Below are 17,800 nucleotides of genomic sequence, written 5' to 3' on the forward strand. Positions count from 1 at the left end.
AGCCCTTCTGACCACCCTGTCCCCATGGAGTGGTGTAGAACACAGTCCCTCAAACCACTCACTGACTAGGGACCCGGGAGGGAGGGGCCCCACACTGTCCGCAATGACCTTGGACAGCTGAGGACTCACGCACCTGCTGGTGTCCCAGCAGTCTGACCCCACACTCCTAGGAGTGCGATTCTGTGTCCTGTTGGATCCCGGGGAAGAGTGAGTGGGGTCCCTAGTGGAGTCCCCATACCACCACTGTGGGTGTGTAGCGTCCTGTTACGGCCCCTGGGAGAATAGGGGGGCTGTGCTCCTTGCACCTCTGTGTGGGTGGGTGGGTAAGAGATGCCCCCAGCCACCTCGGCCGACTAGTGCGGGTGCGGGTGCGGGTGCGGGTGCGACTGAGCGCGCAGTTGGCAGGTGTGCGCCGGGGGCCTACGGGGCCGTGTCTGTCTGCACACGTGTGTACGCCCCGGTGCCTGCGCTCAGCCGCGTGGAGCTGGGCCGCCCGCCGTGTGCGCGCGCGGGGTCCCGGGCCGGCGTGCGCGCCGGTGTGAGAGCGAGTGAGTGCGGCGCCGCTGCTCCTCCGCCCGCGCAGCCCGCGCAGCCCGCGCAGCCCGCACACTCACACTGCTTGGCTGCTACCGGGTGACGCGGGCTGAGCCCGCCCCCCGCCTGCCGGCCCCGGGCAGCCACTCGCGCCGGCCGCCGCCGAGCAGGCAGCAGCCGCGTCAGGGCCGTCCGGGGGCGCCGCCCGCCATGGCCGCAGCCCCCGCCGCGCCCCCCCGGGCCCGCTGAGCCGCCCCCGGCCGGGGCCGAGCCGGGCCGCGCCCGGGCCGGGCCGCGCTGCCTGCATGACCCACCGGCGGCGCGGGGAGAAGGCGACCATCAGCATCCAGGAGCATATGGCCATCGACGTGTGCCCCGGCCCCATCCGGCCCATCAAGCAGATCTCCGACTACTTCCCCCGCTTCCCGCGGGGCCTGCCCCCTGCCGCCGGCCCCCGCGCCGCCGCGCCCCCCGACTCGTCCGCGCCGCCCGCAGCCCGCGCCGCGCGCCGCAGCCCCTCCGACGGCGCCCGCGACGACGACGAGGATGTGGACCAGCTCTTCGGAGCCTACGGCGCCAGCTCGAGCCCCGGCCCCGGCCCCGGCCCCGGCCCCGCGCGGCCGCCCGCCAAGCCGCCCGAGGACGAGCCGGACGCCGACGGCTACGAGTCCGACGACTGCAGTGAGTTGGCCGCCTGCCGCCGCCGCGGCGCCGGGAAGTTGGGCGGCGCCCCCTGGGGGTGTCCCGGGTCCGGGCCCCGGCGCCCCGAGCCCCCGAGCCCCCGAGCCCCCGAGCCCGCGCCGCGCCCCCTCTCGGCCCGCCCGCGGGGCGCCCGCGGCTTTGTTCCGGGGAAGGGCGGAGCGGCGCCCCGGGAGACACCAGTTGCTGCTGACCGCTCGGAGCCCGCACAGGCCCGGCCCGCGGCCCAGGGTCCGAGCGGGAGGTGAGATGAGGAGGCGGGCGGGGCCGGGGAGCGCGGGGCCGCTTGTCCTTTGGAAAAGCCTTGGCGGCGCCTCCTCCGGGGCGCGGGCACCCGCCGACCTTCGCCCACCTGTTAATGTTTGTTTCCCCCCGGCCGGGAGGCCCGGGCCCGAGGGAGCAGGCTGGCGCCGGGGTCCCCGGGCTCGAGGCTCAGCCGCCGCGGGTTCTGACCCCCTTCCAGTCTCTCGGGGTGCCTGCTCACCCCACCCACCCCGACCCGGGGCTGCGGGGGAAACCGAGGCTGGAGATGTAGCGGCTGGGCACGGGCTGGGGGTCGGACTGGGGAGCCCCCCTCCGCCCCTCTGCAGCCCAGGGGCGCCGCTCTCACACGCGGAAAAGCAGCCCGCATCGCCGCCCGCCTGGGAAGGGAGCCTTTGGGGGTCGCCGTGCACCCCCCCCCCCGCCCGCCTGGCCCCATCCCCCCGCTCTGTGCAGGAGGGTGGCTGCGCTGCCTCTGGGAGCTCCTCTAGGCCTGTGGGAGGAGGACTGGCGTCTCCGTAGCCTAAAATGAGCTTCTGGAAGTGGAAGGTGGGGGCACCCGTGTTATCGCGTGGGAGTGACGGAGGGGGTGGCAGAGCTCCCTGGCCCTGTCTAGAAGCCCCCTCCCCCCCGAGGATGGGCAGAAGCGAGGTGAGACTTGGCTGGGTGCAGAAATGCCTGCTGAGCACTTACTCAGCCTGGACCACAGCCTCTGTGCTGAGGCCCTGCCCCGGGAGTGGGGACCCAGAGACGGTCCAGTTTGCAGGAATTGTGTTGGGAGAGGTTAATGCTCTTAAAGCTGCGCCCTGAATCTTTCCCACCCCCAGCTCCTGGTCTTCCAGACGGAGCACATCCCCACCTGCTGTACCTCTGAGTAGGCCTGATCTGGGACCCAGGTCACCCCTTTGGATGTGCTGAGTGAAAAGGCACCTCCAGGAAAAGGATGGGGAGCCTGTCCCCTGTATCTTTTCCACTAAGCCAAGGGAGGGAGCCGGCAGGTCAGGGCTGCGGCCTGAACTCCAAGCAACCCTCCTGGTGCCACCAGCAGCCCTCTGGATGGCAGACAGCTGAGAGGTGAGAGGTCTGGTTCCTTCTCTTGGCTCTCCCTGTACCTACAGGCAAGGAGGGGACCAGAAAAATTTTAACTTGTACCAGTGGCCCCCATCTCCAGTGCTCTCCATCAGCTCATAGAGCACAGTCCCAGCAGCAGAGAAAGACTAGAGGGACTGGTGCCCTGCTCCCAGAGAGCCCCCTGTCCATACAGGAGACAGACTCAGGGAGCCAGCAGCAGTGTAAGCTGTGGACTGGCCACACCCATGGCTGTAGACCCCTGCTGAATCATGGTAGGAGAGGGTGGCGTGGCTGAGCCAGTCCAAGTGCCAACCCCTCTCAAACCTGGGCCTCCTGCAGGTGGAGCCCACCAGTGACCCAGCAAACATCCCAGAAGCACAGATGTTGGCCCCTGCCCACACAGGTGGTCAGGGCCCAGGTTCTGGGACCCAACTGCTTTCTGCCCAGACCCCCAGGCCGTGCCCCCTCTCAGCCCTGACAGCCAGATCCCTGAAATAAGCCTAAATGATTCAAGCCAGATGGTTCATTATGGCTTTAGCCAGGGTTATGCTATTTGCTGCCCTAATTATTGGATTATCTCTGTTATGACAAGAAGAAATTAGGGCGGTTGCTCTGTTGTCCAAGGCTGTGAGTGGAGTGTGGTGTTGTTTATTTATTTGGCCTTTTCATCCTTCTCTTTAGAGTCCATTCTTTAAGTCACCTCAAGGCACAAGCATAAAAATCCCCTCATTCCAAACAGAACTCAATGAGGAGTGGTGCTGGAGAGAGGTCTCAGTGAAAGTTGGAGTCAGTCCTACCCCCTGCTGTCCACCTGCCACCTGGCTGAGCTGAACCCCATTGCTCACTGTCCCCTTGGTGGGCCTGTACCCCACACCTCTGCCTGCACTGCCCCCTGCCCAAGGTGCTGTACCACCCACTTCCCGCCGGTGGAACACCTTACAAAGGTTCTTCATAACTATAACCCCGAGAATGCCTTAGGCTGCATGTAACAGAGAGCCCCTGTGCTGTCCTCCAGGGGACAGTTGAGAGTAGATTCTAAGAGGGTTCAGCAGCAGGTAGCTCTGGGCTTTTTTTCCTCTTAGTCCTCTTCTTCCTGGGCTGCCCACCCTTTGCGGTTCAAGGTGACTGTGGCAGTTCCAGGTGCCACATGTGATAGCAAGCTCCTAAATTTAATAAGGACCCATTTTTATTCTCATGGCTCACATTAAGTATAAGGAAGCCTTTCCCAGTGTCCCCAGGGGACCTGTCCTTCTGTCTTATTGGCCAGAACTGCATCACATGTGTGACTCACCCGGGGCAGGGTTGGGACTGATGTGGGTTGGGGGGAGATTTGGGGCACGGGTGCAGTGGGGAATCAATCACCAGTAAGCCTGCTTCTTCTGCCCTCGACTGTGGTCATTTCCAAGTTCCCACTGCTTCTGAGTCCTCTGCCTTTGAACCCAGTCTTGCTCTTCCCAGAACTGTCGTTAATATTTCTGTGTAGTCAACCTTACAAGATCAGCTACATGGCAGGCATTGTGCAGGGCACAGGGATCCAGGAATGCCTGAAACATGACTTCTGACATCAGGGAGTTTATGGGCACAGAGACATACATGTTGCCCTGTAATGAGGACAGAGTAGCAGAAACCCTCATGGGAAATGCTGGTTTATACAAAGCTCACTTACCCAGAGGGCCCAGCTCTGAGGCTGGGGAGGGAGAGAGGGAGGTCCAGGGGGGAGAAAAAGCAAAGTGCAATGGAGACAACATAGCCAAGCGACTAAAGCAAGAGGAAAAGACTGATGTGAGACCAAAGTGATCCTGTGGCAGGGAGCTTTGATGCTAAACCAAGGAGGGTGAACAGAGTCCAGGAGGTGACGGAGGACCTTTGAACACTTTAAATCAGGGGAATTAGTTGATTATTATTGGGTAGAGACTGAGAAATAGAGAGGGGAGGGGAAGATAGACAGAGAGACACCTGCAGCACTGCTTTACCACTCATGAGGCTTCCCTCCCACTGCAGGTAAAGACCAGGGACTTGAACCCGAGCCCTTGCAATTTATTAGACATTCTAATTCTCTAGGTTCTCTGAGCTTTAGAAGCAGGGTCAATCAACTCATTCTCCTTTGAACCCCCACAGTACCTAGCCCAGTGCCTCAGTTTCCCCAATGTTGAAATGCTTTCAGCTCAGGTTTGATTAATGTCTATGGTTCTTGTCATTGTTTGTTTCCTATTTGAAAGGCTGACACTTTTCTTTTAAAAAAAAAAAATCAGGGCATGTTTCCTATTTTCAGGGGTGTGAGGAGGAGGAAAGGCGGGGTATTGGCCAAGGTCAGAGCGGTGCTGTCAGTCTCCATCAGCTGAGCCTGAGAGGAACCGACAGGGCCTTGATTTTTCTCTGAATTAGCCCCATTAAGGTTCTATAATTATCAACAAGCAGGTGACAACTCTCAGATGCCCATTAGTGACCAATCCTTATTATTTTTCCAAAGATATTAAACTTCAGCCAGGGCATGTGACTTGAGTGGCTTGAGGGCAGGGCCCCCAGCTCACACTGACAAGCACCCTCACCTGCCCCTTCACCCCGAGGGTGCTTTTCCAGGTCAGAAGGCTCTGCAGGACATGGCCCAGCACTTCACCCACAGACAGCTTCTTGTCTCTTTTGTTTTTCCTTTGTATACTCCTAAGATTTCAGCTACAGGGTGATGTTATAGTTGGGTAGTAGAGCACATGCCTTATGTCTGTAAGGCCCTGGCTTTGATCCCCAGTGCCCTCAAAAGAAGAAATTAGTTAAGGGATCAGGAGATAGCTCACCCAGTAGAGCACATGCCTTGCTGTACGCGAGGCCCAGACTTCAACTCTGATACCACATGAGGATACCATAGATAACACTTGGCGGAGCTCCATGGATGGTGGAGTGGTGCTGTGGTCTCTCTCTGTGTGTCTGTCTGTCTCTTTGCCTCTCCCACTCTCTTCTTTGCCTCCCTCCTTCCCTCTTTCAAAACAATAAAGAATGAAAAATTGAGCCAGGGGCAAGATTGATAGCATATTGGTTATGTGGGATTGTTTGTTTGTTTGTTTGTTTGTTTCCAGGGTTATCACTGGCGCTCAGTGCCAGCACCACAAATCCACTGCTCCTGGAGGCTATTTTTCCCCTTTTTTTGTTGTCCTTGTTGTTTATCGTTGTTGTTACTATTGTTGTTGTTGGATAGGACAGAGAGAAACGGAGAGAGGAGGGGAAGACAGAGAGGGGAAGAGAAAGATAGCCACCCGCAGACCTGCTTCACTGCCTGTGAAGCAACTCCCCTTCAGGTGGGGAGCTGGGGGCTTGAACCGGGATCTTTGCTCCAGTCTTTGCGCTTCACACCAGGTATGCTTAATCTGCTGCACTACCACCCGGACCGCATAATGGTTATGCAGAGACTCTAATTCCTGAGGCTCTGAAGTCCCAGGTTCAATCTCCTGCTACACCATAAAACAGAGCTGAGCTGGTAAATTGAAAAAAAAAAAAAAATTGAACCAGGAAATCCACTCAGCAGTATCAGTATCATATATGTGAGGCCCCTGGCTCACTCCCAGCAACACATAGAAAGGAAAGGAAGGGGAGTCGGGTGATAGTGCAGCAGAGGGGGAGTTGGGAGGGTTGAGCACAAGTGGCGCGAAGCGCAAGAACCAACGTAAGGATGTCAGTTAGAGCCCCTGGCTCCCCACCTGCAGGGGAGTCGCTTCACAGGCAGTGAAGCAGGTCTGCAGGTGTCTATCTTTCTCTCCCCCTCTCTGTCTTCCCCTCCTCTCTCCATTTCTCTCTGTCCTATCTACAACATCAATGACAACAACAATAATAACTATAATAACAATAAAAAACAAGGGCAACAAAAGAAAAATAAATAAATATTTTTAAAAAAGGAGGGAGCCAGGTGGTGGCACACCTGGTTGAGCACACACACCACCATGTACAAGGACCCAGGTTCAAGCCCTGAGTCACCACCTGTAGGAAGAAAGCTTTACAAGTGGTGAAATGCAAGGACCAGCGTAAGGATCCTGGCTCCCCACCTGCAGGGGAGTCGCTTCACAAGCGGTGAAGCAGGCCTTCTTTCTCTCCCCCTCTCTGTCTTCCCCTCCTCTCTTGATTTCTTTCTGTCCTATCCAACGACAACAACAGTGGGGGAAAACAATGGCCTCCAGGAGCAGTGGATTCCTAGAGCAGGCACCAAGCCCCAGTAATAACCCTGGAGGCAAAAAGAAAAAAAAAAACAGCACTTCTTATAGAACCTCTATTAGCCTGGAATGCAGTTCATCAGCCCCAGCCTGGGATAATGGAATCCCACCCTGGAGTAGTGCCAGGCCCACTCTTCCTTCTCAGGAAGGCACAGACAAGCCTTACTAGGGCAGGAGAGGTCTCAAGAGATAGTGTAGTGGTTATGGGAAAAGGCTTTCATGCCTCAGGCACCAAAGTCCCAGGTTCAGTCTCCACACCACCATAAGCCAAAGCTGAGCAATGCTCTGGTAAAAATAGATAAATAAGGAAGGGAGTCAGGCGGTAGCGCAGCAGGTTAAGCGCAGGTGGCACAAAACGCAATGACCGGCCTAAGAATCCCGGTTCGAGCCCCGGGCTCCCCAGCTGCAGGGGAGTCACTTCACAAGTGGTGAAGCAGGTCTGCAGGTGTCTATCTTTCCCTCCCCTTCTCTGTCTTCCCCTCCTCTCTCCATTTCTCTCTGTCCTATCTAACTACAACAACATCAATCATAACTACAACAATAAAACAAGAGCAGAAAAAGGGAATAAATAATAAATAAATATTTTTTTAAAAAAAATTAGATAGATAGATAGATAAATAGATAGGTAGATAAATAAATAAGACTGGGGGATCCCTCATTCTGGAACTGACTCTTCCAGTGGGCAGCAGAAAACCCCACTCTCCCTGGCTCACCCTCCTCTGGAGCCAGACCAAGGCAGAGATAGCAGACCTTAAACACGGGCACCTCCCTGAGCCCCTGGAGGGAGCGCCTGGAGGGCAGGTTGGTTTGAAAGGGCCAGCCATGTAACTGAGCATCCTTGTTGGTGACACAGCTATGATGGAGGCAGGAATCTCTGGACCCTGGATGGACACTGCCATAGGACAGCCACTTTGGACAACACTGTGACAAAAGTGGAGGCCCAGAGGATCTTGGACCTCTAGCTGTGTTAGCTGTTATAGCACCTGGGCTCCCACACCCCCTCCACAGCATCCCTGCCTGCCCGCCTGCACACAGAGGGGCTATGATGCTAAGGGCTAAGGCTCAGGCTCTCTACAGGACAAAGGGCCTGGGCTTCATTCAGAACTCCACTCCACTCACGATTTAATTACTTTTATTGTCTTTATTGGGTAGAGACAGCCAGAAATCGAGAGGGTAGGGAGAGATAGAGAGGGGGAGAGAAAGACACCTGCAGCACTGTTTCACCACTCGCAAAGCTTTCCCCCTGCAGGTGGGGACCAGGGTCTTGAACCCAGGTCCTTGAATATTGTAACGTGAGCCCAACCATATACACCACCACCCAGCCCTCTGCTCATAATTTAATAGTGGTTTGGTTTTTCATTTGTTTGTTTTAAGGTTTATTTATTATGAAAGAGGCAGAGAGAGTGAAAGGGAGAGAGAGAAAGGACCAGAGCACTGCTCAGCTCTGGTGTAAGGTGGTGCCGGGGATTGAACCTGGAACCTCTGAGGCCTCAAGCATACAAGTTGATACTCTAACAGGCTGAGCTATTTCCCCAGCCCTTAATAGTGGTTTACAAGATAATCAAATTACAGGATGTAGTTCCACACCCACCACCATATGTATGCCCTACCCATTCACCCACCAATAGTCATCATAGTTCTCACAGAGTCTTAGAGACCATTGAAAATTTGGCTGCTTTTTTTTTTGCAAGTTCATGTTTCAATTCTCTATGTTCCAAATATAAGAGAAACTACCTAGCATTTGTCTTTCATCTTGATTTATTCATTTATTTATTTTTGCCACCAGGATTATAGCTGGGGCTCTGAACCTGCACAACTCCACCAATCCCAGCAAAATGTTTTTAGTTAGAGAGTGAAAGATAGAAAGGGAGAGGGTTCGCGCGGTAGCGCAGTGGGTTAAGCGCACGTGGCACAAAGAGCAAAGACCAGCGTAAGAATCCCGGTTCGAGACCCTGGCTCCCCACCTGTAGGGGAGTCGCTTCACAAGCAGTGAAGCAGGTCTGCAGGTGTCTGTCTTTCTCTTGCCTCTCTGTCTTCCCCTCCTCTCTCCATTTCTCTCTGTCCTATCCAGCAACAAACAATAATAACCACAACAAAGCTACAACAACAAGGGCAACAAAAAAGGGAGGGAATGGCCTCCAGGAGCAATGGAGTCATGATGCAGACACTGAGCCCCAGCAATGAACCTGGAGGCAAAAAAAAGAAAGGGAGAGAGACAGGGAGAAGGAGAGACACTGCAGCACTGCACCACTGCTTGAGAAGCCTCCCGGTGCAGCTGCTCCCATGTTGTGGCCAGAGGTTCAAACCCAAGTTTGATAGTGTGTACTCTAATGGTCTGGATGGCAGTGCCCCTGCTAGAGTGCACATGCTACCATGTGCAAGGACCCAGGTTCAAAGCCCCAGTCCTCCTCTCCTGCAGGAGGGAAGCTTCATGAGCAATGGAACAGTGCTACTGGTATCTCTCCTTTCTGTCTCTTTCTCTCTCTCTCTCTCTCTCCTAGGAAGGCAGGAAGGGAGAGACAGAGGGAGAGGGAAAAGAAGAGGGCCACTGACGTATCTGACTTGGACAGTATGCTGCTTTGCCATGTGCACAGCCCAGTTCCAAGCCCAGCTCCCACCACACTGGAGGAAGCTTTGGTGCTGTGGTTTCTTATACCGTCCCTCTCTGTCTCTATCTAAGACTACGTAAATACAATAAAAATTTAAAGGTTTACTTATTTTTATTTTTTTTATTTTTTTTTAACCAGAGCACTGTTCAGCTCTGGTTTATGGTGGTGTGGGGGATTGAACCTGGGAGCCTCAGGCATGAGAGTCTGTTTGCATAACCATTATGCTATCTACCCTCCGCCCAAGGTTTACTTATTTTTTTAAAGAGAGAGAGAAAGAGAAAGAGAGGAGGAAATTAAATGGCTGCTGGGAACATTGGAGTCATGCAGGCACTGAACCCCAGTGATAACCCTGGTAGCAGAAACAAATATATACATAATTGTGTGCTCTAGTGGTGAGCCATCTGCCAGCCCCTGGCCTGGTGACTCTTAATTTGAGCATAGCTCTAACCAGTGTCCTCACCTGGTTTCATGGTCAAACCACTTCACTTGTAAGCAGGAGAGAGACTTGTGTGTTCCAGAAGCAGATATGCTAACAGGAGCCCCAAGCTATTGGCTAAGGAGGGGCAGGGACAGGAAGAAAACATCAGAAAGAGAGGCCCCCTGAGATCTTGAGCTGGGAGAATCAGCTCACACTCTGCCCTAGTCTGAGCCACGTCTGTGACACTAAGAGCAGTCACAGTGGTCACAGGAGGAAGTCTGGTATTTAGAAAAGCCTAAGTGACCATCCTGAGTCCTCTTCATGTGGGCTGGGAGGATGTGATCCAGTCTGGCAGGAGTTTGGTCCAGGAGAGGCATCTTAGAGGACTAGGTCTAGAAAGATGCTTGCTTGGATGTGCTCCTGCAGCAGCCCTGGACCCTGTCTGTATTCCAGGCACACTGTCCTGAGTGGCTATCATTGAGGCTCTGTTTTGCAGTTAGGGAGACTAAGGCTGAGACACTGACTAAGATGTCTGAAGTAACATAGCAAGGATGTGCAGAGCCAGGATCAGAACCCAGGTCAGACATGAATGGGCAGGTCTTGCACACTGCAGAGCCCACACACACCCCAGGACAGAAACACCTAGCTGGGAAGCAAGACCCCAACACCTCAGAGTATAGGGATCTACACGGAGGCTGTACAGTACTCATTTCTCTGCAGAGCTGTGTCCTGACACCTACCCCCCGCTTCTCCACTATGACCCCAGAACCTGCAGGCAACGTGGCCCTTGCGACTTCCACTGAAGGGAGGAAGCAACCAGGACAAAGAGGAAAGCAGATGGGCCTGGCCCAATTTAGTTAATGGACCATACTTTGATCCAAACCTGTGTCAGGGGCCAGAAGATATAGCTCACCTGACAGGGCACATGCCTTGTTATGTGTGCAACTCAGGAGTTTGTTGACCAGGCATTGTCCTGATTGCCTGCTCCAAATCATCTTTCATCTCCTCCTCCAGGAAGCCCTCCCTGGTGGACCTGGTACACACTGAGACCAGGCATAGCCTAGACCTCCCGTAGCTCCTGGCCCACCAGACTATTGTGGTGTATTGTAAACAGTCAGTAAAGAATAATGAATGAAATAGATTCCAGTTAACCCAACAACCTAGGAGCAGGATCTAGACATCTGAAGACACTGTGACAGACTCTCTCCCTCTCTCTCTTTTTCTATTTTGTTCCCCTCAAGCTGTGCTAGGGAATGAACCCTGGACCTCACGCATGTTAGACACACTGAGATGCCTTCCCAGTCTGATTTTCTTTTTTTTTTAATTAATTTTTTTAAATATTTATTTTATTTATTTATTCCCTTTTGTTGCCTTTTTTTGTTTTATTGTTGTTGTCGTTGTTGGATAGGACAGAGAGAAATGGAGAGAGGAGGGGAAGACAGAGAGGAGGAGAGAAAGATAGACACCTGCAGATTTGCTTCACCGTCTGTGAAGCGACTCCCCTGCAGGTGGGGAGCCGGGGTTCGAACCGGGGTCCTTATGCTGGTCCTTGTGCTTTGCGCCACCTGCGCTTAACCCGCTGCACTACAGCCTGACTCCCCCCCAGTCTGATTTTCTTTCTTTTCACCCCTAGAAGGAAAAACACCACAGCTTGAAAGTTCCCCCCGGCCCCGTATACTGGAGGCCAGGCTCAAGCCTGCCTGATTTTTTACTTCACATTTTTAGAGAGAGGGAGACAGCAGGGCACCCCTGCACCATCTCAGGTGTGTCCTTGGTGCTGTCCATGTGCTCCTGTGTGGTGCTGGAGTTCTGACTGCGCTCCTCCCCGGTGAGCCTGCTCTCCCTACCCAGCCACATCCCACACCCTGAGTGTGTATCTTGTTGTCCAGAGCCATTCCCCTGCAGTCGCCCCATCCCAGTCCTGGGCCAACTGAAGCAGAAGGCCGCAGCTGCATGCTCTGATTGCCCTGGGGATGGCAGCTGCACCCAATTATGGCTACACACACTGCCCCACCCTTGAGAATTGCCTAGTGCCTCACAAGGGCTGGGGGGCGGGGTCATAGCAGGAGGCCCCAGCTGGCTCTCTGCAGCCTGCCTAGTCCCTGGAGAGCCACAGAGACAGGCTGTCAGTGCCCTGAGCCTTCTGGGGGGAAGGAGAACGGGTCTGGGGTCATCCCAGCCAGGACCTGCACCTCACGCAGCCCTCTCTTTCTGCTTCTCACTCACACATGCTGTGACATCTGCCAGGTGGGGGAAACTGAGGCAGGCAGGGGTCAGAACCCAGGCTGGGAGGGCAGCCACTTTGAGTCTGACAGCCTACTCTCTGGGAGCCTGAAGTCCTCACCCGGAAAGAACAGGGTGGGGGACCGTCAGGCCAGGTGTTGGGATAGGTGTATACTGGGTGCCCAGGCGATAGCATCCCTTTGCCCAGCCAATGCCCAGGCTAGAAGAGCCTCCTACAAAAGCCCTGCCTGACTTAGCCCTCCTGTGCCCACAGCCGCCCTGGGCACGCTGGACTTCAGCCTGCTCTATGACCAGGAGAACAATGCCCTCCACTGCACCATCAGCAAGGCCAAGGTAGGCCCCTGCCACTGCCCAAGTCAAGCATGGGTCAGAGAGAGAGAGAGAGAGAGAGGGGCAGTGCCCAGTCATGCTTCACGGACATGGGGCTGGAAGAAACTCACCCAGTCACCTCAGGGTTGGGAGGGAGCAGGAAATGCAAGAGGGAATCAAGGATGAGGACCCCAGCAAGGTGCTCAGGGGCTAGAAAACCCCCAGGGTAAAAGATGGCTGTTGAGAAAGGAGGTACGGGTGGTCCTGTAGCCCCCGAGGGAGATTTGGGACAATGCCTGGTCAACACACTCCTTGAGCAGCAGGTTGGCACCTGCCTTGATGCTGGCTCTGAAATGGAGGCAGATGAATCTGTTTCTGTCAGGCCTGGGCATCCATACCCCCCAGGCCCAGCCCCAGGGCTGACACCTGCCAGCTCAGCGTTCTCAGCCATACTGTGCTTTGTCCTCCCTGCATGGCCCCCTCTGGGAGGAAGGTGCCAAAGCTGATGTTCTCTCGAAAGGTAAGGGGGGTAGAGGGCTTTAGGACTTCCTGGGCTGGCCACGGAGGGCCCGAGCCTGGTGGGTCAGGGAAGTTCCTTTGGAACTGTCCACCTGGGCCCTGACGCCCCACCTCCCTACCCTGTAGCTTCTCCTCTCTCCCTCCACCCTCCCCTGAGCTCTGTGCCACCCTGTGTGCCCCACTGGCCTGGCTGTTGAGGGCAGGGGCAGGGGAGTGCACGTAGGCATAGATAGAGGCCCACCACTCCCCATCTCCCTTCAGAAGGCCCCTCAGCTGTGACAGCAGGGGTGGGTCAAGGAGTTCACATACTCTTGCTCTTCAGGGCTACTGACCCAATCATTTGGGGTGGGGGGAGCTGAGTACCCCATGACCACCCTCAGTGCCACTGGGAGGGCCGGTGGCAGGCCCCAGGCAGACTCCCTCCATGTGCCCTCCACTGACCCCACCCACACCCCCTGAGCTCACCCAAACTTGGGGACTGGGTGGAGGCGCTGGCAGCCAGGCTGCTGATCCCAGGGCCACCTTTTCTCCCCACCCCTGAACCCTGGCCCCTCCCTGTGCTGTGTGCCTTATCTTCCCCACCTGGGTCCGGGAGGGCTGTTGGGTAGACTCGAGGACAGGTGGCTCACATGTGTCTCAGTGGCACCTGGGTGTTTCCACACAGGGCTGTGCCACCCAAGGGTGGGAGAACCCTGAGCCACAGCAGGCCCCTCACACACACACTTTCCAGGCCATCCTCTGCTTTAGATCCAGTTCTGCAGGAGTGTAGTGATGCAGGCATCAGGGGAGCTCTGACCTGCTGTGTGGGAGGGCCCTGGGGAGGGGGCGCTGGAGCAGGGCTGAGGCGTGTCTACCACCGGGTAGGCAGGGCTGCCTCAGTTTGCTCATCTGTAAAGTGGCTCCATGTCAGCTCTGTGGGAAGAGCTGACACCCAGGAGACACACCCATGCCACCTCCCACCACTTCTCCGGCCTCTTCCAAGGGACCTGGGATCTAAGCCTGATAGCAGCACATCAGCTCCTGCACTCCCTCTCTGGGGCAGAGCCAGGCTGAGGACAGTGGCACCTTCGCACACCCAGCTGCTAAGCTCAGAGCTGGCACTGAACCACCAGCCTAGCTCCAGGGCCTGTGAGGCTCTTCCCAGCACAGAGCTGCTTTCTCTCTAGCCTCAGACCTCAGCTCCAAACAGGGGTGATGGGAGCCTTGGCCCCTCTGGAAGCTGGGCCTGACCACAGCTTCCAGACCTGCAGCTCTCTTGCCACTCTGCCCCACACACCATGCCATGGCTGCCTCCCACACCCCTCCCCGCGCACCATCCCAGAAGGGAAAATGCAGCTTTCAGACATGAGCAGATGAGAGCTGGCTCAGCCCATCTACAGTGCCCCTGTTCTGCCGTGCACTCTTGGCTGACTGTGCAAAGTTGGTGAGGGCTGCCATCTTGTGGAGGGACCCTGGTGGCCTCTGCACAGACTGGCCAGGAGTGGTGGCAAGTCTAGAGAAATTAAGCCTAGGTTCCCACGGCCACACTGGCTGGCAGGCAGTGAGGTGTGGGATTAGGGCATCAAGGGGAGATGCCATGCCTGGGGGCTCAGCAAAGGGGAGCATGCACCAAGTGGGGGGGGGGGGCTGTGCAGGACAGGCCTGACCAATGCAAAAGCACAGGGACTTTGTTTAGAGGTAAGTCACCCGGCGGCTGGGATCAGACTAAAGAAAGGCTGATCTGACAGAGACGCCCCAGGATGCCTGCCTGGGCAGAACACTGGGGACATTAGGGGAGGGGAGACAACACCAGCACTGAGCTATCCTACACACATACACACACACACACACACACACACACACACACACACACACACACACACAGCTTCTGTGGGAATGGGTCCAGCTGGGAGACCCTGGCCCCCAGCTCACACCCTCTGCTGTCCCCCATTCAGGGCCTGAAGCCAATGGACCACAACGGGCTGGCGGACCCCTATGTGAAGCTGCACCTGCTGCCGGGAGCCAGTAAGGTGAGGGGCCTCCCCAGGCTGGCCCACAGCTCTGCCCACTGTGACAGCACCCAGCTGGGCTCTGGGTGGCCAGGGGCACTCACAGCCCCACACCCCCCTCAGAACTTCATCAGCAAGGTCTCTTCTCTCTCTCTCTCTCTCTCTCTTTCTCTCTCCCCCCCCCCTCCCTCTGCTTGCTGAATTGGGGAAACCCCCATAGAGTTCTCCGAGCAGTATTTCATTAACAAAGATCTCATCTGGAGGCTGTGGCTATGTGTGGGTGGAGACTTCTGTGGTCAGACGACACTGGGAAGTACTGTTTTTTTTTTTAATATTTATTTTATTTATTCCCTTTTGTTGCCCTTGTTGTTTTTATTGTTGTAGTTATTATTGTTGTTGTCGTTGTTGGATAGGACAGAGAGAAATGGAGAGAGGAGGGGAAGACAGAGAGGAGGAAAGATAGACACCTGCAGACCTGCTTCACCGCCTGTGAAGCGACTCCCCTGCAGGTGGGGAGCCGGCGTTCAAACTGGGATCCTTATGCCGATGCTTGTGCTTTGTGCCACCTGCGCTTAACCCGCTGCGCTACAGCCCGACTCCCAGGAAGCACTGTTAAACTGGTTTCTGTGTTGCAGGACTTATCAGAGCCTTTAACATGTTGGGTTGCTCTGTGCACTCCACATGGAGTGGGAAGCTTGGAGTTGACCCCAGTGACACCAGGCTGATCACCCATCATGCTTTGAGTGGCGGCCCAACAGGTGCATCTAGGAAAGGAGAAAAATGTTTTATAAAAAGTTTGCTTTTAAACAAAAGTATCTGAGGTCCCAGAAGTGGGGCAGTGGAGAAAATGTTAGACCCTTAAGCGTAAGGTCCTAAGTTTGATCCCCAGCCTTGCATGGGCCAGAATGATGCTCTGGTCCTCTCTCTCTCCCCCTTCCGTCTCTCTTTCTTCATATATATATGGATAAATATATATTTGTTTTAAAGAAAGAAATATATATATACATATATATATGTGTACGAATGTATTTATTTGTCAAGCCTCATGTAATCCCAGCACTGCAAAGTCAGAACTTGACTGGATTCCTTACATCATCAAAGTTGTTTTATTTTCACGGGAGGAAGGATCCACATGTTTTCACAGTTGACTCTTGCCCTGGAACACATGGACGTCCTCCAGGTGGGATGTGCAGGCTGTGTGCCCGGAGCCTCCAGGAGTCCAAACTTTGCCTCAGAGTGGAAACTGTAGAGACAGGAAGCACAGGAGGCTGGCCACTTCCTTAGCAACCAGAGCTGGGCGCTCAAGCAGTCTGATGGGGAGGGAGGATCAGCAGTGGTTACACCCTGCTGGAGAGGTGGTGTTCTAGTCCAGACTTCTCTCTCCTGCACATACAAGACTCCTGCATTCCATTCCAGGGCTGCAGTAACAGATGAATGCCAACTTAAGTAGCTGCCTTCTTTCTGCAAGTGACAAGTCCAGCACAGGTCCCACTAGGCAAAAAGCAAGAATCTCAGGCCTGAGATCCGTTCTGGGGGCTGTAGGGTTGAGAAGCTTTGTCCTATCCCTTTCCGGCTTCCAGAGGCTGCCTGCATTCTTTGGCTTGTGATTCCCCCCCGCCCCCCCCCCCCCGCTTGTATCTCTCCACTCTTCCCTCAGATCTCCTGCTTTTCCTCTCCTTTTGCCTCCTTCTCCGTCTTTTCAGCACCTTCGTGACTCCAGAGAGCCCACCCAGGTCAGCTCCTTAGTTTAGAGTCAGCTAATCAGCAGCTTCAATTCCCTCTGCAGCCTTAAAGCGATAACACCTTCTCAGGGGTTAAGATGTGGTGTCTCTGAGGGCCAGTGTTGTTCCTGCTACGGTCCTTGGTGCTCACAGGACCACATCTGCTTTCTCCAGGCAAATAAGCTCAGAACGAAAACGCTCCGAAACACCCTCAACCCCACGTGGAATGAGACCCTGACTTACTATGGGATCACAGACGAAGACATGATCCGGAAGACTCTGCGGTGGGTGATGACACCAGGCTGCCAACCCCCTCCCCACACACCCCCACCTCAGCTTGGTCCACAGGGGCCAGTCCTACGTGCACACTCTCTCTCTCTTCCTCTTTCTGCCCCCCCCCTCTCTCACACACACACACACACACACACACCCTGCATACAAACACCCCCTGTCATGGGAACACATTGGCAGCACCCAGTGTGTCTGACGAGCTGGCCACATCTGTTGTCCTCCAGGATCTCTGTGTGTGACGAGGACAAATTCCGTCACAACGAGTTTATCGGGGAGACCAGAGTGCCCCTGAAGAAGCTGAAACCCAACCACACCAAGACATTCAGCATCTGCCTAGAGAAGCAACTGCCGGTGAGTGGGCCGGGTCCTCTCTAGCACCAAGGCTCTGTGGGCACTCCAAGGTTCCGGGCCAGGAACCTTCACTGCTTGAGCACCTACTACATGCCTGGAAGACAGTCCCTGCCTCCAAGGAGCTCAGGCAGGAGGCAGAGCAAATGAAAGTGAGAAATCACTCAAGCACGACAGATGTTAGACAGCGGTGGGGCCAGGCCTTGGGTGGGTGGATGGGGGGGGGGGTGCTCACTGGGCAGCAGGTGCAGAGCCCCCAAAGTGCATACCCTGTTGGGAGCAGAAACACAAAGCCAACTGTGTGGGGCAGAGAGAGCGGGGGCAGCGGCACCAGGGTTGAAATCAGAGGAGAAGGCACACAAACCAGGGAGGCTGGGCAGGCCGTGCTCAGCAGTAGTGCACAGGACCTGCATGGGAGAGGTCCCAAGTTTGCTCCCCCAAAGCTGAGCTGGGGCAAAAAAGAGAAGCCAGGAAGGCCCTCACCATCAGCCAAGGAGGGTGCTAACCAGGGGCAGCAAATGTGAGACTGCACAGGGGGAGGTGGGGGAGCCGGCCACCACTAGGCCCCGGCAGAGCAAGGACAGATCAGTGA

General features: G+C 55.5%; 1 protein-coding gene across 1 annotated transcript in view; it reads left to right on the plus strand.

The window, feature by feature from the left end:
• The first annotated feature begins 371 nt into the window (after nucleotides 1–371).
• The window catches only part of DOC2B (double C2 domain beta), a 28,338-nt gene continuing 10,909 nt past the window's right edge, over nucleotides 372–17,800 (plus strand). The window contains exons 1-5 of the mRNA XM_060204118.1: nucleotides 372–1,215; nucleotides 12,286–12,365; nucleotides 14,795–14,869; nucleotides 16,744–16,853; nucleotides 17,085–17,211. Of these exons, the coding sequence (XP_060060101.1) occupies nucleotides 840–1,215; nucleotides 12,286–12,365; nucleotides 14,795–14,869; nucleotides 16,744–16,853; nucleotides 17,085–17,211 (768 nt within the window). The 5' untranslated portion in view covers nucleotides 372–839. The remainder of the gene's footprint in view (nucleotides 1,216–12,285; nucleotides 12,366–14,794; nucleotides 14,870–16,743; nucleotides 16,854–17,084; nucleotides 17,212–17,800) is intronic.

Source organism: Erinaceus europaeus, chromosome 12, assembly GCF_950295315.1.
Source record: "Erinaceus europaeus chromosome 12, mEriEur2.1, whole genome shotgun sequence".
Lineage (NCBI taxonomy): Eukaryota > Metazoa > Chordata > Mammalia > Eulipotyphla > Erinaceidae > Erinaceus > Erinaceus europaeus.